General features: G+C 42.6%; 1 protein-coding gene across 1 annotated transcript in view; it reads left to right on the top strand.

The window, feature by feature from the left end:
• The window catches only part of mthl1 (adhesion G-protein coupled receptor methuselah-like 1), a 133,432-nt gene extending 111,122 nt beyond the window's left edge, over positions 1-22,310 (top strand). The window contains exons 6-7 of the mRNA XM_003706466.3: positions 9,658-9,796; positions 16,691-22,310. Of these exons, the coding sequence (XP_003706514.2) occupies positions 9,658-9,796; positions 16,691-17,024 (473 nt within the window). The 3' untranslated portion in view covers positions 17,025-22,310. The remainder of the gene's footprint in view (positions 1-9,657; positions 9,797-16,690) is intronic.
• The last annotated feature ends 540 nt before the right edge of the window (positions 22,311-22,850 follow it).

Here is a 22,850-nt window from a genome sequence, read left to right as displayed (position 1 = left end):
GAATAGCCCGCTCAGTCAAAACGCTCCCTAAGAAAACTCATTTTACCCTCGCATCGAAATGGTCGGAGCTTAGACCGACGTCGAAGCCTCCCCTATGGCCTCTGGTGCACTGGCATTCTGGCGTTCCGACGCACCCCATAACAACGTAGGCCGAAACGATGGGGTCGAGAGATAAATCTGGTGCCAGCCAGTCCCAACCCCGCCGTGCGAAACCGGCGGAACTCTTGTTCTCCACCTCTGCCACCCCTTTTCTAAGCCTACTAACTACCGTGCGGCCCACTAAACTGCTCACGTAAACTCACGCACACACGTCACCGTGTACTCTAAGTAGCTCCGAAACGAGCGACCCTTTCCTTTCTCTTGATCCGCGTTATTGCTGCACCTGCACCGTCCATTCGCTACCGTTCCGCCACTTATCCGCGGAACAAAAAGCTTTGCTAGCTCGGTGTCGTTATTGTTGTTTGGAAAGGCTCGAACATCGTGATTTTCAGCCTGGAAATTGCATCCTCGAGAGTCTTCCGGCTTAGAGGAACGGTGAATCGGTAATTACCGATACGATGATGCAGAGACCGGAAGAGTGCTTATGCTTGTTATTAGAGATTAATGATTACGGTCGAAGGAAAGAAGATTTATAGAGCGAGTTTTTTCTATGTCTATGAGAGTTATGGAGTGAAAAGTATAGACGATCTTGGTAAGAAAATATGAAGGCATAATTCCAGGTACCTAGTATTTTTAATCGGCTTAGTAGAAGTGTTCAAAGTTATTAGCTCTGTAAGAGTCGCGGATTTTCAAAGGCGCGCACGTGGTATTTTTAAAGAGCGAACCAGGGACGAGTTAGCGACACTCGAAAAAGACAATAAGGGAATTCCTTTCGGAGCCCCTGTTTCCAATTCATTGGCAGCGCGGCCAATAAAAGCAGAGTGCGCGATAAATAAAGCAGAATCGCGGGGAGGATCGAACAAGGGTTTCTCTCGGACCACTTGCACGGCTCTTTAGCATTCGCTAATTCTCTCAGCTCCCAACCCTCGGCATTTCATTACCAATTCGTGTGTCCTAATCGTTCCCTCTCCGAATCGATTCGTTCCTCGAACTCCGACGTTCCCGGAATCGTTGCGTCGATTAGCTCGAGTTAACCGATATCGATCTCCGTTGCCCTCTTCGCTCTCCTGCTAGTTTTCTTATTTCGCCTCGATGGATATCGTCCGCGAAGCGTTTCAATTTGACTAATCTTATTAAAAGGCGTAGCGAGGCGTGTTCTCGAACACGTGCCTCGTATTCATCGATCTAGCAAAAGCCGATAATTCGCGATATCTCTTTTTAATCCGACTGGGCACGCTGGAATTTCGCGTCGTTTAAATTATCGTATCGAATCGATTCCGGTTATTAACGCGTTTACCGTGAATACGAGTCGTTATCAATCTCTCCCGATAGGATTTTCATCGAGCCTGTTTCCGTCAATGCGCCGGATACAAAGGACTTTTTTCTCGTCCCTCCTCGTTATTCGCGCCGCGATTACCGGCCAAACGAACCACGCAGATTTGTGTAATCACCGGTGACGCCTATTAATTACATTGCACCGGGTAGATTCGTTTAATTTCCAGCTGCTTGTTTCGCGACGCTTAACGTTTTCCGTTCGTTGGCTCTGGCCGAGCTGGTTATCTCGTTTCGCTCCTCCTCCAGCGATCCAATTAACACGAAACGACGACGCCACTCCGTGGACGAGGAAGCTTCTTAACTTTTTGATCTATGCCCCAGGCAACCTCCTGTGTTTGCGGAGTTTCAGCAAACGGGGGAACGACGAAATCCGTAATCAATTTCGAATCACGGGAACACCGGTAAACAAGAACCAGCGTAACAAAATTTGTGGTTCTGCATTTACGCTGCCAAATTATTTCTATTTGCTTCTTGCCTGGCGATTAAACTGATTACTTACGGAATTGCTATCTGAGACGTTACAACAGATCTTACGCGTGATACAACCCGTGACAGGGTTGAGAGATGCAATGTGTAGAAATCCTACTTGTTATCCACTTAGTAACTGAGTGCTTGGAAATCGTATATGCAGAAATTCAACACTTGGGAATTCTGCACGTGGTAACGCAATTTGTAGCAACTTAACGTATGAAAGTTCAACACGTGGTAATTTAACATTTGGGTATTCAACACGTGGTAACTCAACGCGTTGCGATCGATTACGTGGTATTTGAAGATTTGGGAATTTAACGCGTGGTGACTCAGTGCTCGATGATCCAATACGTGGTAATTTAACATTTGGGTATCCAACACGTGGTAACTCAACGCATTGCGATCGATTACGTGGTATTTGAAGATTTGGTAATTTAACGCGTGGTAACTCAGTGCTTGATAATCCAATGCGTGGTAATTTAACATTTGGGAATCCAACACGTGGTAACTCAACGCGTTGCGATCCATTACGTGGTATTTCAAGATTTGGGAATTTAATGCGCAGCAACTCAGTGCTTGATGATCCAATGTGTGGTAATTTAACATTTGGGAATCCAACACGTGGTAATTCAACACGTTGCGATCGATTACGTGGTATTTAAAGATTTGGGAATTTAACGCGTGGTAAATCAGTGCATTTGATCCAATGTGTAGTAATTCAACGTTTGGGACTCGTGGTAACTCAACGTAGAACTCTAAGCATTAACAATTCAACGTGACATACCTTAATACCTCTAAATTTAACGCTTGACCATACAACATACAGTGATTCCACGCGTAAATATCTAACGTCCCGCTATCTAACGCGTAAACATCAAGCGCACGAATATCTAACCTAGCAGTATCTAGCAACAGAGCAACGTGGCCTAATTCACACACACCCTATACCAGAATAAAGTATTTTTCATGCGTGTGAAACAGTTCCGTTTCGGGTTAATGGAATCCTTTTGGGCGGTGCAGTTAGCGCGGCAAATCCCAGGAGATAAGTCGGAGCAAGTGGAGGATGATGTCGTTCGCTAAGAGTCTGCGGCTTTAACGAAGCGATAATAAATATCGTCGAGAGGGTGGAACGTTCATGGGCCACTCGACTGGCTCCACGACACACACGCACGAGCTCGAATCGAGTGTTCGTGTTGGTGGAGTCCAGAGATAGGGGTGGCGTTTCGCACGGTCGAGTTGGACAGGTTATCTCTCTAATCCTATCGTTTCGGTCTACGCTGTTCCATGGCTATGCCGAACTTCCAGGGGCATGAGATTGCATAGATACGGAGGACTAGCCCAGAGATTTACCATTCTAATGTATGCGAACGTTAGTTGAATATTCTGCTCTGGCAACTGCTACCAAAATGTGGCCCCTTCTTGCCCGTGCTACACCTGGATTTTTGTTTACAGAATGTACTTTCGAAGATGGTACGCTGATCGTACGTTTTACGAGACACCCGAGATAAATATAGATAACGGAACTCTGTTTCGTTGCCTATATTTTTAGATAAGCGGAAAAGGGGACATTTACTTTGGACCATATTTTAGCTAAATCCGTGAACGGGTTTTCTATCCGCTACTGCGTTGATTCTTTTTTCAAGGTCCTTGCTGTTGACGATATCCAATGCTCAGGATAAATGGTAGCGGCGTCTAGTTGCGCGGATTGTTTGTACCGAGCCTCGTAAATCTAAATAGAATTACATTCGAGTTTCAGAACGATTCGCGTATACCGTTTGGCTGAAACGATGGGTTTTTCGGGTCTGTGCGTTGGCCAGCATGGAAATTTGTTGGCAACGAATTCGCGGGCCCGTTGCCCGATACGCTGATACAAACTCTCGCAATCACTTTCGATTATCTGAAAAACCGTTGGCGATTAAAATGACGCCGGTGATAAATCTGGCCTGTTGTTGGTCGGTACAGGAGGGTTGCGAAAGAAGAGAAATAGAGGGTGGCCGGTATCCAGGCAAAACCGATACACGGCTCTGGACCACCGGCTAATTATATTTGACAACGATTTGTGCTCGCGAATTTAACGCGTTTTTCAAATTCCCCGTATCGTTGATTTACGCGGCCGCGTCGACTTCCGTGCTCGAACATCGGTAATTGATAAAGCGACGAAAGCTCGTTGTTGCGCGGAAAGCGACAGCCGTAAATCTTGATTCCTAAACTCGATCATCCGGAAAAAAACAGCGACGATTACGGTGACGCCGGACGATAAATCTTTGTCACCTTCGAAGAAGAACGATACCATTAGCGAGAACCGCTACTGTTGCCAGCCAATCTAGCCCTCTAATGAAAGCAGCCTTGTTCCAGGCATTCTTGACGTTAATTGTAGCTTCGCTAGCTTCCTTTACTCTCCTGCGGTATTTTCGTCTCCGGTTGCAACATTGATTCTGGTAATTGATCTTTTCAGCCGAATCGGGCACCATTAACTCAGCTACTGTTGTGTCTTCACTTATGCTTTTCTCTTTTCGGCTCGGTAATAAATATTACCCTAGTCTCCGCGATACGTACTTCAATTTAGTTAACTCGGTGATAACTTTTTTAACATTAGGAAAGCTTAGGACTCCTTGATAGATACTTCAATTTAATTAACTCGATGATGACTTTTTTAAGGTTAAGAAAAGATTCAATTTTTATATGTAACAATGTCTTCATCTGCAATAATTATGTTCACATTTGTTTAAGCATTCTGGAAGAGGTACGTTAAGTACTGGTTAAGTATTGCAGTTTTGGTCCTGTTTGTGTATCACCATAATGAATCGTGTTTTATGTCAGGTGTTACTTTAGCCGCGTTACTTCCCCGTGCAATCAATCGAAAACCCACCGCGTATTAAAAGGATAAATCTGCGAAGGGGTGAAATTAATCGAGAGAGAAATGAAAGGTGACGCGGGGTGCACGCAATTGATCTCGCGAAGCGTTTTCGACGCCAAACTAATCGGGTTTGACCGCGATGCCGTAAAGTATCGAACGGCACGCGTCGACATAATTCACTTATGTTTGTTATGGGTTGCCATGGAGTGAGATATAACCTAGCCGAAACAGCTATTGTTGGCTACCTGCCAAAATTCTGCAAATATAGACGCCGGTTTGTTCTCTCTTTCTCGTTACCTTTAGTATTCCTAACCCGTTCTCTATTCTTTGGTATTTTATTTTAAACACTCGGTGTCACGTTCCGTGCTGTTTCGCTTGCGTATCAATTAGGAGAAAAGCACAGTGAGCACAATTAGCTTCTCGGTAATTACATAGATGAAGATACGCCTCATCGATTTTGATGATCCTCATATCATTCTGACAAATAATCCTTTCATCTATAGTTTAAGAAAATTTACAAATTCTTATTGTAATATTTTACTACTATACTCGAGTATATTTCAGTGTCTCATTTTCTATTGTCACATGTAAAAAATTATTTAGAATTATTTAACAAAATATGTCTAACTTCTAACTTTTCGGTATAGAAATAAATCCCCGAAAAACTTGATTACATCGGTGGCGTTATCGCTCTGAGCGACAAAATCTATCCACGGTGCCCCGAAGGAATGTGGTCCCCCGAGAGTCGAAGTCTGATTAAAAAGTCGGACATTATCAGTCGTGGCGTGTACGGGAGAAATATTATTTCTCCTTTTGGCCGAGCAAACAAAATCCATTTGGAGTTGCGAGTCCCAGGCCACCGGTATGATAACGGTTATCCCCTGTTCCCTTTCTCCCGCGAGCATTGGAGTGAGGCCAGGTAATCTTGATAGAAAAACTTTCGCCAAGAAACCGGCCATCCCGGTGGAAGAGTGCCGCGTGGTTGGAAAAAGTTGTTGAATTTTGGTCGATCCGGACGAACGTTGAATTTTGAGTCGCTTGATGAGCGAGCACGTAAAAAGGAGAGACGAGAGGCTGCAAAGAAGCGCATTACGCTCGAGCTGCTCGCTTCCGTTTAATATTCCGCTATGCGATCTCGAGGAGAGGCTGTCGAAGCGTAATCTGTTTTTTTTATCGAAAGTTTTGTCACGAGTTTTCTTCCGACAAAATTGTACCGGTTGTTTAAAGAATTAATGTTATTTATGGTTGAGTTATTGTAACATCATCGGCGTAATGTAACTCGATTGGCTGTGAACCAATTCACCTGGCCTCATTCAAGCGAGCATCTCACAAATATCGTTTCGCAAACTTTCCCCGAGCAAACTAGAGGTTGTTCCAACAAATTTCACTTTGAATATTCCATTCGTCAACGAATCCGGCCGGAGAAGAGAAATCAGCAGATTACCGAGGGAAAATCGATCGATGCGGAAGAGCGTTTATTTATCCGGGTGCGTGTCGTTGACAGTCTCGAAATCCTCGTGGCTCCCTTTCACGCATTCCAGATTAATACCGGCAACTGGGTCAGCTGCAGCTCAATATCGAGCAACGGGTACACGCTGGTGTGCATTGCCGTCCATGAAAGTTGCGGCGTAAGGATTTTATTTATGAGTTTGTTTGCGGACGAGCGCGACCCTCTCGCCGATAAGTGGCTATGGGGGGCCCCCGTGGAAGCCTGCTTCTGGCAGATTGCGCGTTGGGTTATGGGGCTGCAGAAAAAGTGGAGTGAGATTGGTCCGATAAACGGGTCCAAGCATCGGATGGTTCTTTATTTACCATAAAATTCACGCGGTGCTCGCCGAGCGGAATGGGTTTCGTGGTTCCGACTAAAATTTTATTACCTTTACCATGACGGACCGACCACGGATTCCTGAACCAGCGATGCGTTAATAGAGCCATTTTGTAAAAAAGAGGAGGGAAGAAAAGAGAAAATGCAGTTAACCACGAGCGGAAAAAAATAAATTGTATTCTTTATTCGATCAGTAATGCAGGTTTGCCGATCGACCGCAACCGCGAACGGGTTTTTGTTCGCTTTCGATAAAATCACGACCACATCGAGATAGAAGCGGGAATAAAAGAGCGTTTAACTTTGAATCGAATGTTCTACGGTCAAAGCACGCTCGACGATGGGGAAAATTGAAGCTGACAAGCCGTTTCCTCTAATAGGAAGTTTTTCGTTCGCGGCTACAACGTTTTTACGTGTAGAGATCGATTAAATGTATTTAATATTAAAGTTTCGGATTTTACGATCGACTGTTACGCCTTTGTTCGACCAAAAGCTTGCCTTTCATTTTTGGAAGTTGAATGAACTCGAAAATTCTACGGTTGAAAATTTTCCAACGAATAGTAATGTTTCCTGCCCGTAGAGTGCACAGTAGGGTACTTCCTCTGTTCTCGAAGAACGGAGGAAACAACTATGCCATGATAGCAGCTCACGTGATTCTCCGTAATTTTGACGAAAGCACGGGTTTTGCGTGCTGCAAGAACTTCACGTTCCGACTATCGTATCCCCTGTTTTTGTTTTGTTGGGTTTTCGACAAGAAATCACGAACTTGATAATTATATATCATTACTTCGAAACAGAATGAGAGGATGAGGAGAAATTTCGTGGTTTATCGTGATTAATTGATAAGTGTAGGTCATCAGTCAACTCCCTCAACGCAAAGGAGAAAAAGTAAATTTAATCGCGGTATCATTATGCACTTTGCAATTTAATTACCGGAAGATTTTATTGTTTCTACAAGTACGAAGTATTGTAAAATATATACAGCAGTCGATAACCCATCGATTGACAGGACACAAGTAAACAAAATAGATAAATAAGCTATACTCTGCGGTTGGAGTCCATTTTACGTGCACCACGTTCGAAAATGGCGAACGAACGAACAACGTAACAAACCAATGGAACTGCAAGAGAGTAATGACAGACGGTGAAACATAACCGCGAGAAATATCCGAAAACCCAGGCTGCTCGTAATGGGATCTTGAAAAGGGAAACAAATGGATCCAATTAACAACGTCGGGGCGGCAGAATATCGAGAATATCGAACGAAATAATTAAAATGAACAGACCACAACTCCCCGCTGGCTTCTCTTAACAAATTAATTTCGACCGTTATCGTTCCCTGTTCGCGTCTAATCGTACAACCGTCTTCTCGGATTATGTAATCTTTGAAAATAAACTTAACGTAACAAGTACGCGGAAATGAAACGCTGCTTCCGGCTGGTGCGCGCGCGAGACTACAACAATGACAACGATGACAAGTCCGTTTCGTTCTGCCGTCATTTCGTTGCTCGCTTTACCGACTAAGAAAACAAACTGTTCCTGTCAGCGGGTTTAAGTCCGACGATTTATTCTGCCTTCCTGAATTATTGATCTATTTGCGGCATTCACTGAAATTTTTGCTACGCTTTATTTCGGTCCATCCGTCCTTGCACCTATTCCTACCGGAAACGATTTTTCTCCGCTATCGGAACGATTACACGCCTTTTTTTCTGCGATCGTTGACAAATTTCAGTCCTCCCGTCGCGTTTTTCATTCTAATGTCGGGGGATAACGTTTCAGGATGGGACGTACGGAAACACCCTTCGTTCGACGCTCTATGGTTCGCGTAAATTGCAATTACTCGTATAAAGCCCTGGGGAGCCATTAGTAAACGATTCTATAAATTTAGACGATATATTTAAACACCGCGTATTAATAACCAGAAAATTGTACTTCATGGAATGCAGTTACTATTACGTCTACTCGTGCAATTTCGCGTGAGTGTCGTTATTATTTTTTTATTTTCGAAAGAATTTATCCTTGGACAGAGTACTACCACAAAGAACGCGACACCTACGTGTTTTTTCTGGGCTTCGTTTTCTCCTGTTTTTACATTTTAATAGAGTCTGTTGGCTATCTTTCGTCTGTACCGTAATAACTATGCTTACAACGTCGTATGTCACGAAGAACATCAGAGAAAGATGATATTCCCGTTCCACGGAGAAAAATGGCTACAGAAATTTCTTCCTCATTATTTATTACCGTGATGTCTTGGACAAATTTTTTTTTAGATACAAATACTCGAGTAAATTAACCTTTGATACGCTGCATTTGTAATATTTGATGCAACGAACGAAGGGAGAGAACATGTTGCATCCACCTAATATTTTTCCCGATTCTGATAAGCAAATTGTTGGAAGCATAATAAGGAAAACAAGACGATCTGGCATGAAAGTTGCTCACCCCGCGGCTAACGGTGTTTCGCGTAATAGTTTAATGGTATCCGGGTAAAGCGTACGTGACCTCCGTGACTTCCGGTATTGGCGAGCAGAGAGAACGCATCCCTCGGTTCCTCTCTGTTGGTTCTCGCGATTTCCAGATCCGACAGATCGAGATCCGCTGCGAGAACACGTTGGCTTGAATTAAACGTCGTAAAGATAAACTGGCTCGCCATTCAAGCGATCGAAACGTTTATTATTGAACACGCCAGCGAACTCGAGAGCGGCGGAGATCCAGATATTTAGAGCGTTTCCAGGTCTAACTTCGCTTAGAATTTTCATCCTCGACAAAGAGACTTGGCAAGCGTGGGATAACAATTTGCGATCTATGTGTCGTCTTTGTAAACAAATTTTTAATGGTAAACAACTTATGTTTAGACGCTTTAGAACTGAGATTTCTTCAGAATTTTATTAATACGAATTACCTGGAACTGAGCGTCCTGTATCCTTTTATGATAGGATTTATAGATCGTTATTAATATAACAAGTAAACATTCGAATCTGTTACTTTCCTATCGCTGTATCTTTTTAACGAAAACTGTCATAATTTAATTATCGATAAAAGACTAACGAGATATTCATTATTTTCGTTACAGGTGATATGGAGATTCTGGCATACTTTTTCGGACCCATCGGCGTTCTATTAGCAGTGAATTTACTGTTTTTCGCTGCCACCGCCCGCGAGCTGACGTGCGGGTTGTGGAAGGGTGAATTCGTGAAGAGCACCACGGAAAGGTGAGTGAATTCCCGAAAATTTTGACGACTCGAAAATTCGATAAAAATATAGAACTCTAAATATCCTCGTAGCATATGACTTCGTTCCGATGGTATTTGCGCGGGAAAAAGAAATATTTAATCTTTCTGGGCGGGATTCGTAAACGTATTTTGCATTCATGCCTGAGATTCGTTCCACCGCGCAGTCTTTGTTTCGGCTAAATATTTACGGGATTCTTTCCGAGAACGTTGTTTTTACAGGTTCTTAAAGAACAGCCGAGAAAAATCGATGATTCGGGATACGAGGTCATTGCATGGGAAATTTTATTTTCTTCGATTCTTCTATTGCTTCCTAGCTACGAACGATACCATGCTCAGATTATTTCTGGCTCGAGAATCTTGCCGAACCATCCCAGTCTCGCGGAAGATCTAGATCTTCCTAAGAGTCTAAACGATGCTAAAAGCTTCGGAAATCCACTAACTTTATGGACGTTTTAGATGGGAGATAGCCTAATCGTCGACGTGGGACGCAAATTGTCGAAAATGTGACCTTCGTTATCCGACTGAACTTCGAAACTGTTGTAACTTGCGGTACAGACGTTTCTATAGACTGGAAGTTTCCGAAAGCACTCGTTCTCTTAAAAAATTGCAAATTTTCAAAATCGGTAATTCCTGAAGTTTCAAGTCCCGGTGTTGGAAAACCAAATTCTCGGACTAACTTCCAAAATTTCATTATCCCAAATTCCGAAGTTCCAGTTCGAATTACCGCGTCATAATCCGGAAGCGAAACACGCGAAAATAGGTGGAAAACAGTGGGAAGTATACGAAGTTGCACCTTTGCGGGGTAATTACCGTGGGGTGTAAGCGTGTTTTCACGAAACTCCGCGAAAGCTTAAGGAGAAACGATTACGCGGCGAGTCGGTAAACCTCGGAGAGCTTAAACCGACGGTGTAGCAAAGTTAAAGAAGCTCGTTTATTTGGCTCCGGTCGGCGAAACGATACACAACGATTAACACAGGAACGAGTAACGGAAACGTGGAAAGGGGTTATCGAATAACGAAGACCGACCGTCTGCCGCTCCCGTTTTATCGCTGCTGGCGAACGACGCTTTATTTCGGCGCGAAAGACAACGCTCGGGGCCGATAAATATCAAGGATAACTGGTTCCATCGTGGTTTACCCGTGGATAATCGAAATCACCAGACGACTTCAACCTCGGGACGTTTACTTTTACCCCTCTGGGTTACTGCTTTTGCATACTCCATCCTTTCGTTACGCTCAAAAAATAACTATAATGAGCTGACCTTCTGTCGAATTTACACTTTACAATGAATTTACGTTTCAAGAACAGTTTTCAATAATTTCATTACCTTACTATATATTTATAGAGGTATACAATTCATTCAATATTTAAAAATCAACCAACAAGTAATTACTTTCATCGGTTTCATCCAATCTACCTAATAAAATTCTCCACAAACACTGCAACAACTCTACGTAAAAACTATAAAACCTTTTTCCATAATATCGACTTTCCAGTAGACTAGAAATTAATAAATAAAGAAAGAAGGTTTCACAGTTTATAACTTCAGCAGTAAAGGGGAATAAAGGGGTCCCCAATAGTAGAATCTCGAAAGAAAATTCCACAGAAATGTTTCTTTCACCCTCGTGTTTGAACCGTATGGAAGCGGCGATGCGCAACGAGTGTCGTTTGACGAATCACATTTTTTCGGATATTTAATATATATATGCTCGTCAGCCGACAGCCTTTTCACACGGTAACGTCGGCTCAAAGGAGAATTTATTTTATCACTGCCGCGCCGACAGATATCAGGCATCGAATCGTTATTTTCCATTCGTACGCCAGCGTCCCTTCGAACCACCTTTGCTCCCTCGACCTGTACGAAATTGATATTGACGATCTCAATTTGCGATTCTCTTTTGGACGTACGCCTCTGTCTGCGCCTATGGGGAGAGATAGGGACGAGCTATAATAGCGGAATAGAGATTCGCAGCATGATGCTGCCTGTCCATTTTTTCGCATCCCGTTCTCATCTGCGTGATAATATTTGGCTTCTCCGTCTCTTTCGACGCTTCACGAACTTCATTATCTATGGGAAAATAATATTTTCGTGGCTTATGTACGAATGATTTAGTGTTAAAGTTTGGAGTCGATCCGCTTCAAGTTCAACCACGAACTCATTTATTTATTCTTATAGTACAGCTTGATTGTTTTATCGAAATAATGTTGCGAAAATATACGTTCTCTAGATTATGAAACAGAGGCGAACAGTGTTTTAAAGAATGTTAGTGATGTTTGTTTAAATAATTCTTTTTTAGAATAATTGTGCCGGAATACTGATCACAACACAGAATAAGATTTGGAAACTTTCCTCAATTTTTGAATTAATCCATAAAATTAAAGTCACCAGAAAAACAAGCAACGGATGCAAATCAGAAGTGTAAAAATACTCTGCCATAAAACATTTTCTATCTCAAAGAAGTTCGAACAAGAATTCCGTCCCATTCATTCATAAAATTGCTCCGAAGACAGGCCGCTGCCAGCTTCCCCAGTTATGATTTAAAGAATCCACGTTGTTGTTAAAATAAACGGCTCGCGAATAAAACTCGAGCGACGTCGAGATTATGGCTATAAAGCCTTGAATATGCGAAAAGTTTGGAATACAGATGTAGTCGAATAATCGCGAGGCCAATTTCGTTATTCAAATACACGGAATGTCGAAATTATCGCAGCGGTTCCAATCAAAACTGCAATGTCCATTTGAAGCGGCCCGGGGCCGTAAACGACAAGATTACCCGATTGAACGTAAACGCGATAAAACACGAGCTATGGCCGTCAGCTGCATCGCGGAAGGGGTGCAGTGACGGTTGCATCTCGTTCTCGTGTCTCGTCGTCGTTTCTCTTTGGAGGATTTGAAGGGCCGCAAAGTGGAGACCTGTGTTTTCTCTGGCTCGGTGAGATTCCGGATGGAGGGCACTCTGGTGAACGAAAGTCGCAAGAAAAATGAACGGCCACCACCGACCTCGGTTACCGGATAGACCCACATTATTTCGGTTGTCTCCGTTCGCTGTACAGTTGCTAATCTCCTCTTCCGGATCATAATAAATGAATTTACTTTGTGCCTGTCCGTCTACAGTCGTTTCTCGTTTCCTTCCCTGTCATCGTTTCAATTTTTCTGGCTGGCAGGATCCTCGAGACGAGTAACATTCCTTTGGCCGTTCCTTGTGTTCCGAGGAATCGGAAAAGAACAGTTCGAGGAAATTGAATCGTAACGTTGATCATGCGAAAGCTGCGTTTGATCTGTTTTCCGTTAATCCATTAAAACCGACGAGAAACATTCTTTTCTATTCTCAGCTTTGCCTGTACACAGCTGTACGAAGGATTTTGTAAATCGTCGACGATACTTTTTACTTCCTGCCGTGTTCCTTTTTGCTCCATAGCGATTAGTAACGATTACGTCGAGAATGTCAGCTTTATCTGAGCAAACAAAATAGTCTCCGTTGAACGCGTCTCGTTATTCTTGCGAGGGTAACGAGCGATCGAGTCGTGCATCGACGACCCCTGTGTCGCATCGCATATGCTTTTTTTTTTGCTATTAATGCCGTTCATATTTCCAGTCTCAGTCAGTCGCTAACAATCCATATCCACCGTTCTGTCTCGTTACGTCAATTAACCTGTCGGTGTATCCACGAAACTGCCTTCTTTTGAAACTCGTAGAGTGGCATTAATTTGGAGCATCGAATAAAAATGCGAGCGTACGACTGTCTATTCCGTGAATGATTTCCCTTCGTTCGCTTCTACGTTTTTCACGCTTTTCATCTTTCCGTCGCATTTGTTATGCTTTCGAACCGTTCGAAAGCAGTAATTTAGCTCTGAGGAAAACGCACCAAAAGAAGAATTATCTTAACGTCAAAAAAGTACAACTAGAGAAAATACGAAAACAGAGATAGCTATTTATGCATGGAATAATGAATACATCCAAGAATATTTAAACGCTCAAAAATTTAGAAGTCTTTTGTAGAAGGTAGAAATCTTTCTTCCGCTTTGTTTGCTTTTGTTTGGCATCCAAAAAGCTTTTCATCGTTTCAACTTCAAAAATCGCTTATCTTTGATTTCTGTCGAATTCTTTTCATCGAGCTTATGCTGGTTCTTTCGCTCGCAGCTGTTTCACAGGTGATCGACCGTTTGTTTGCATTCCTTTCTTCGACTTTCATGCTTATCACGCCTTTCGTCCCCACCTGCCCCGAAGCATACGTATGCGCGTTCCTGGGCACACGCGAGTTCACCTCCTTGCTTCTAATTTGCTTTCCGCGCATATCATTACCGACAAACCTTTCTGTTTGGATTTCGAATGATCAACGCCTCGACGCTTCCATGAATTTTTCAACCGGCCGTGTTCGTTCCAATAATACACAGATTGCCTCGCAACCGTGGATCAATAATAAAAGTTCTGCATTATTTACGCGAAAATTACGGCGATATTCCCATTAACACTGGCTCGCGTAACTTCCCGCTTGCCGTATTGTTATGACGTGTCATTCGAACGCGGAACATCGCTAGAAGCTTTCAGAGGTATGGGAATTTCTGCGTTTCGGAGGCCGCGTTCTCTACGAACGTAGAGAATTTTGTTAAAAGCTGAATTACATTAAACGACGGAGAATCGAGATTACCCGTGATTGTGATTCATAATTCCGAATGCAAACGTTGGCTTCCCCGAGTAATTTTAGACCCGGAGCCCAGCGTATTCACCGTCACGAAATCCTCTGGTCCAGACGTTAACGCAGCTTCAGGACCAGAAGGCTGCGAACTGACAAGCGTGTCGCTAACAGAGCCAGTTCGTTTAAAATTACATTCCTTAACCCATTATCTAACCTGCGAATCAAGCACGAATCCTCATAAAGATCCGAGTTTAGATAAACATTACGTTACGCGTCAGACGGCATATTCCAAAAAATCTCATACAATTTAACTCGAAAGCTATAAACCGTTTGCAGTACAAACAGCAATTCGATTGAATTCTATCCATCGACGCGTGAATAGTTAGCATCCAATTATCGACTTGTTATCAGATTCTCTTCTATTTACCAAACCGTTGGTTTCTATCTCGCAACATCTTGGATTCAAAATCGGTCGACTATTAACCAGAAGCGTAATAGTGAAACTTTACGCAAATGTTCGCGCCGCTGATTTGACTTTCATAATCCAGACCTCACCCCGGAAGTGAGGCTGTATTTAGAGAAGCGGTGCGTTCGAAATTGCCTATCTGGACGGTAGTTTCAATCGGCTCGAGTTTCTATACGCTCCACGCGACAACTACGAAACTTTCTCGCCGCTTTTCCTTCAGTTTCCTCTTCTCTCGCGTCGTCGACGGATCCCGACTATTTTTAACCACCGCCAACTGGAAATCGCGGCTTGTCCGCTCGTAACAATTAGCGAAAGCACGAGAATAGAAGGATACGGCTGTCACAACATCGCCGGATCGTGTTACACGCGTTACCGAGGGGGAAGGTAAATGAAATAAATGTCTAAATCTTCCACGAACTCGTTTTTAATTCACGGAGAAAGCGGTGATTGTACGAAAATTAAAATTACCTCAAACTTTACGAGAGGCTGTAAAAAATCTGCGCTGTCATTCCGTCAGGGTTAAATAGCCACCTTCAGACAAGAATGACTAGCACCCTCTCTGAAAAAACTGATACAAAAATAGGGTATATCGATGTAGGTGCAAAAAATTCGTCCAAACCTATGATTGGCAAGATCGGTACAGTTCCCATGATATCATCCTTGGATAGTAAGAAAGGAGAGTTGCGATCGGTTAAAGCAACATGTTCCTGAAACAGCGTAGGTTACAGCTGTCACCCTAATCAAATCAAACTATGTCTCTGGAGGTCCTCGTGACGTACATTATGTATACGTGATTATGCAACGCATGACAATGCATCCCCATATAACAATTGCGCTGTTTGAAAATAAAATTCAGACGTAAACGACACGGCGTCTATGGTAATGAAAAAAGAAATGTCTGAAACATTTGTAAATGCAAGGTTGTACGGGTGACGAGAACTGACGGGAGGGTAAGAGGATTGCGTAACCTTTGTAATGGTATAATTTCGCGACACAACACCGTAACGGGCTGCGAATACTCTGCCGGAACGAATTAATAATGCTTTGACTTCGGTCACAATGCGATGCATGCATTATGCGCGATGCAACGTGTCATGCCGAACAAACGGATACGTTTGTGGGCTGATTTATGCCCGTCGTAATTGAACGCTGCGCTAATTGAATCGGGGTCGTTTTTGTCACCGGAAATTCGTCGCCAGCGTTTGCGGTATCGTTGATGAACGACATTCGGGAAATTTGTAAACGTCGTACTTTCCGGGGAATCTATTTATGATTTTGAAATTTTAAAGATACTATAAATCTAAAGGGAATTTGGGAGTCTATACTGTGGATAATTCTTGAAATTCTTAGGTTCTTTAAAAAAGCTTGTCTCGCTCGACGTCCACCCGTATCTTTGCTTCCCGTGCGACTGCTTTAACCAATTAAGTTATCCGGACCATCGGTGATCCTCCTTTTTAAACCCAATAAACCTTCTCTCACCATTTGAAAGATTACAACATACGTAATAGAAGCTCGTTTATACGAATAGAATCTCGCTCGATGTCTAATTAACTCAATTTACTGGCGAGTCCTTATCAAAGCTACGATTATCTCGAACCCAGTTGTCGAAACTCGTAGTACTGTTATGCGAACTAGAAACCATGCTACGAGGATATAAGGAGTAACAGAAAATAAGAGTACATTTCGATAGAAATTACATGTTCAGGAATACGTCGTCCGCTGAAGCTGCTATCTGCAGGTATTTGAAAAAACAAAACATTTCTGTTCCAGAGCCGCGCTCGGTCGAGTATGCATGAAACTGGTAGTAGTGATGGGCGTCACCTGGGTAGCGGACGTGGTCTCATGGGCAGTCGGAGGTCCGCAGTACATCTGGTATTTCACGGACATGATAAACGCGTTCCAAGGAGTGCTGATCTTCGCGGTGGTCGGCTGCCAGCCTCAGGTCCGTGCCGCGGTGAAGAGGATCTGCAACCGAAACCCGAGAACGAACGCCGAAAGGCAGGGAAACGGACTAAGCACCACCAGTCACGGCATGCCCAGCATGGGCGACAGCGTCACTCAGAATCCCAGCACGAAGACCGTTCCGTTGGAAACCATCTGTTAAAGAAGCATCGAACCCTGGCGCTTTCGAGATCCAAAGCGCAGGAACTTCCCGTAAACAGAGATCCACGGGATCCGACGGACGGGACGCAGAGCTAGCCACGTGTGTTTCTAGGGACGCACAACCAGACACGGAAGCTTACAGAGCGGAAAGAGCACTGTATACGAAGCGGGTGATGAATCGATGCCGGCCGAGCAGAACCCTTTCCGTGGATTTCTTGCTACGTCTCGTTTGATCGATCTTCGAACACGATGAATCTTCGTCGAATGCTTCGCTGATCGCGTTAGAGGGTCGTCGACCTTGAGATCGTGAGCTTCGCGCTCGGCATCGCGTCTCGTTTAACCGATCATCCCCGTTCCGGATGATTTTGCGCTTCGACGAGACACGTTTCCGCGGCAAATTCTAGTAGGCCTCGAAAATTCTTGTCTCTAGAGGTCGTAGACCTTCGTTAGAGACAGAAGTGGTCGACCAAGGACGCCCTTCCCCGTGGACTTGGGCGCGTAGAAAACGGTACAACGACAGCTTGTCACTTTGAATAGTTCATTGTCTCGCTAGACAACGCAATGGAGAGCGGAGAAAACAACGCGAAGCGACAAATATTCGTAGAGAACCCCGTCCTTCCGATTCGAGCTCCCTAGAGTCGCTCGAGTACGCTTCGCGTTAAGATCGTAATTCGCGCTGTCGAGTTGCGTTGACTTTTGCGTGCTGTGGGGTCATCTTAATTGAGTACACGAGAATCTGGTGTCTGTTATTACGGAGAACGATATCGAGGAGAGACGTTATTATCGATCATTTGTTGCGTTCAAATTACGTTATTATCTTCTTCGTTGGCTATTACGTAGCGATTTTAAAACCGAAAGCTTGTGATTGAATTTCTTTCTAATCCCTTCCGACGGAAGATTAATTATTATACTAAATTAAAAATACTCTTAAGAATAAATATTTTGCTGGTGTAGTTGACCTACGATAACTTATTTAAGATAATTATACCTTAGTATTGTAAGACTATAAAATTGTAATAATTTAAATTAATGTTAGATGATTTTGATGTTATGCGTGGTGAACGGTTAACGCGTAGAATAACCAGGGTCTGTCGTTGAGTTCTTCATTTTTATGCAAGGACTCGGCACATCCATGTCGTAGTTCGTTTAAAATTGAATTCGATTCGTATTTATTTTACAGAAGAATAATTCGATTGGGACCAAAAATGCTGCATATTCATGAGCGACTCGAAAGACTGAATAATCAGGACAGTAAATTCGATGAAGCATGCAATGACCTTGACCCGCGTTCACTGTCACCGTACTAGGAAAGGACGAACCACGAACTCCGAGCTTTCTTCTCTTCATTATTCGTGGAGCGTATCTAAAGCCGCGAGCGATCGCCGTTCGATTTCCTTCGGCATAAATTTACATCGACACCGTAACCGGCTACAATAGTGACTGCCATTATCATTAAGAGTTTTTACAATGTGACCTCGTCTCGATATCGGCTTCTCGATTAGCTAAGTTTAAGCAGACGTAAGGACAACTACACTTTCGCACCATCTTCTCATTATAATAATGATTTTTGCACTTTTATAAACATTGGGAGGGTGTACGTTGCAATCAGTCATTAGCAGTTTACTAATTGTAAAAGCACCATTATTCGAATATTGTTACGTTTTGTTACTAAAAGAACGAAACATAGATGACCCTACAGATATTCCATTGGACGCAAAACGTCGTCCAACGACAACTTATATGTAACCAGCTAACACGCCGTTTGTCAGCGGTTCGTGTAAAAAGAAAGTGTATCTATACTGCCAAAATCGAAGCGAACACATGTTCAACACCTCTGCAGGAACTTTTGATAAGAATTTACAGATTATATCCATAATTTCATGGAAGCACAACGAAGCATCGAACGTTCTTTTTTATACTTTTTAATATCGCAAACACCTTAACCCCTTAAGTTGGTACTTGTTGCGAATCGATAGCGTCAAACGGGGTTTCGTTCGTTGTTCATTTGATCGATGCCGAGGAAACGTTTTTAGTTGAATTACGAATAACGGAATACCGACTTAAGGCGTTAACTGATCGAACAATATAAAAGCAATGAAATTCTCGTCGTATCACGCTCAAGTTCGCGACGAATCGCACGATGATCGATCGGGACTTTTGTTTCTTTTTCATCGAAATGAGTCACGCTTACACGAAATACGTAGGTAGGTCAGGGCATAATCGACGAGAACTCGTGACAATACACACTAGGAATTCAATGCCTTCTGAAATGCCTTCCAAACGTGGTGTTCAATGTGCCGAACTGTATACAATGGAGAACCAACCGGAGGCCGAGCGAAGTCTCCACGGTTCTTGCATCGCGTGCGACCATTTGCGCGATTTCCGGTCCAACTTCCGATCACATTCCTCGACAGATTCATTCACGATGCATCGATCAATTAATCGAGCTTTCGCCGTGAAATAATGATCTTGACATTTTCCTTTCGACGACTTCGCACAATTCTAAAGTTTTTGCGTTCGTGTAAACTTTTTATGTAACAACTTCAAGGAGAATTTCTTGCGTACTTTACGTTTATGCAGATTTTTGATACGACTGCTTTAATGCATTCAAGGATATGACATATGTTTTTAATGCAAGAATCGTCGAGGAATTTGTGGAAAAACGAGGAAGCAAGCACCGCATAAAAACCGTCTCGCGTTTACGTAGAGTTAGAGTACCTCGCACTGGAGTTTGCTATTCTTTAGAGCACAAGTACGCGGTCATCGCCGCGAGTAGAGTAATCATTGTCATTGTCATTGTTTTTTCAGGTGCATTCAAGAGACTGATCCACGTGTTATTCTTCGTTCTCATGTTAGTCGAAACTATCTGGACTCTGTGCGAAGATCCACACGATAACAAACTGATTTCAACCTGCATTACACTATATTCCTTATCTCTAACAGGAGTTAGTAAACTCGTTCCTTTACGAGGTCAGATGTTAAACATTTGTACGCTTCGCGAACTGAGCAGATTTTTGTAAAATGAAATCTCTATGGACATACGGAACCATTAAAAATTTCATCTGAAAAGTTTACTGACTCCTGTTCGTAATTCAAAATCGAAAGACAAAATGGATTCCACTCGGAGACGGGTAGTTTCGAAAACCATATTAGTTCCTTTTCTTCTGTGCGTGAATGAGGGTGGAACGCAACGTCGTCAAAATTTCCTCGATCCAAAATAACGTGCGACCAATGAACGATAAAAATTACGGCACTGTTTGACGAGACTTGCGTTCGCATCGCGTGTGCAAGTTACAAATGATCGCGTGACAATGTGAAGTGTGTGTGAACCGCACCGTGTAATTAGTGTATCAACGAGCATTAACTCGATTATAAATCCCTCGCTGTGTATAATCGCGCTCGAACGATGTGTAACGACGCGGCGGCAACCTTTTTGCTCGCACGAATTGTCGACATTTTTCCCTTTTATTTCCCACCTGACACGCGTTCAAAGATCAATTAACTGGTAAATGACGGGGTCGGATTTTCGTTATTTATTTATGTGTTGGCGTAATGGGTGAAACATTCGACCTGAGGGCTTAAATCCCTGCATTTTTCCACGAACTTTCAAATATTAAAATTAACATTGTTTACGATAATTTGATTTAGTTTGACAAATGTTCGTTCAACGAAGGGAATAAAAATTGGAATAAAAACCGACTCGCGTTCTTTCGCATCGATCGTCGCTCGCCATCGCATCCTTGTAGATAACATACTCCTCGTCGTTATAATATTATTACATATTTGTAATTACAGCGTTGAGTCGCGTTAGTCTAAGAACGATAACGCTACCGTAACGCGCATAAACATGTAAGTTATTAACGTTCTTGCTGTTACCAGCTTTGCGGTTCGAAAACAAGATTCTCTTCCTTCTATGGAAGCTGATCACAACAAGGACTCGCAATGTACGGTGAACTCGATATTCAGCGTTCGTAATAATAGTGTTTAGTCGGATAGGTAGGATAATCGATGAAGCAAGGTACAGACGTAGCCTTAAATTAATTTATTCGAAGTAGTCGTTGTTGGCGTATGGAACGATAAGAGAAGTATAGTATATACACATACACACGTACAAGTAAACATAGGAATAATAAACGTACACGGTAGCTTGCCAGTATAAAAGTAGTATTAAGGTGAAACACGAGAAGGGTACGAGAGGTGGAAGAGAAATTACGGTGATTAAAACTGCGAATAAATTGGCGAGCAATTAGCGATAAACCTTTTTATTGTACAGCACTGTTTACTTAGTTATATGGATATTAGTGTCGGATAGAATTTGTTATTAAAGCAATTTATTTATGGTAGAAGACAATCGATTACGATTTATTGCTTACGTATCAGGCTGCTTTAACCCTTTGGCTCTGACACGTTTGTGACAAAATATGCTCACCGTGGACAGAATGCGTTGGTGACGACTGGACGTTGACGTGGAGAGTGCTGACGATACACAATTGTCCTCTGCACTAACTATGAAATTTAGTACTGTAATTAGAGTTATTTTTCGAAATTATCAGAGTTTGATTGCATTCTGAAAAATATTATATTTTTAACTATGATATTCTTCACACTTCAATATTCATTTTTCGAGGTCACACCGTGTACATTTTTCAGAGCAAAAGAGTTAAGACGACATGATCGTGTTTCCGATATCTTTTCCTGTTTCAATCGCTTGTCAATATATTCATAGTCATCGAGAACCTCGTACCTTCACGATGTAATTTCGTACCGTGGAAAATTCAATGTTGAATGTATGTACCATGAAAAAATCGTCCATTTGAAACTATTATATGCTAAATATAAAGAAGAAATTAATAATATACCGATAAAAATACGTTTGGTAAAATGAGAAGCTCGAGGCTAGTTTCAACATTGTATTCTTCGCGGTTTGGCCAAAATAGTTTGTCACTTTTTGTATATTTTTTACGACAGCATCGAGGAAGTAGAGAAAAGAAACTGTTCCGTCGTAGAAATTGTTATATGTATATCGAGAAGAAGAATTCTTCGGCGACACGGAGGCTATATAAAGAGACAATAGTATTAACTCGTCGAGCATATTAAAGACAAGTTTGCGACGAACTCGTCTTGGCTCGATTAACCATGTAGAGAACAGCCAATTATCATCGTGGTAGAGGATTTACGATTACAACGACCCTGTACTAAGGCCGATCGTACACACCATTCCTGTACAATGTATTGTAACAGTATTTACTATCGCACTAATGGTATAATAAATGATAACTGTTAGTAAGTTTACCGTTCTCAATTTTTATCTTTCGTATCGTTGACTTCTATCTCCAAAAATAATTTTATACAAGTCCTTAAAAGAGATCTCCCATCCTTTACATTGTCTTGGTAGATCGAATTTAGAAATTTGGGTGTTTTATAACCTTCTGCCCTCTCACGTATAGAGCATGGACCTTAACTAAGTTTGCTCGCGACCGGACTTGCATACCATTTGTTTTAGTCCAAGATTCGAAACGACGAAAGAGCAACTGTACACGCGTACGGTCACGTAAATTGATTACTCCGGTAATCTCGTAACGACGTTTACTCCGAGTATGCTTCATCAATTCGGTAGTGAGAAGTTTGAAGGTGGACAGAACCCTTCCTAATTCAATCAGGCAACTTCCATGTTATGGACTCTGACATTAGCTATGTTAGGCGAAACGGAAACTTCGACCGCATTGTAAGCAATCTTATTAGACGAATGGAGTTTACAAGTACGTCTACAATCGGATTTCGTGCGTTCTGACCGAATACATGATATACGAGGTATATTTAAAACTAT

The sequence above is a fragment of the Megachile rotundata genome, chromosome 4 (assembly GCF_050947335.1).
Source record: "Megachile rotundata isolate GNS110a chromosome 4, iyMegRotu1, whole genome shotgun sequence".
NCBI classification, from domain to species: Eukaryota; Metazoa; Arthropoda; class Insecta; order Hymenoptera; family Megachilidae; genus Megachile; species Megachile rotundata.
The sequence above is the reverse complement of the archived record's forward strand: the minus strand, read 5'-3'. Positions and strand labels throughout refer to the sequence as shown.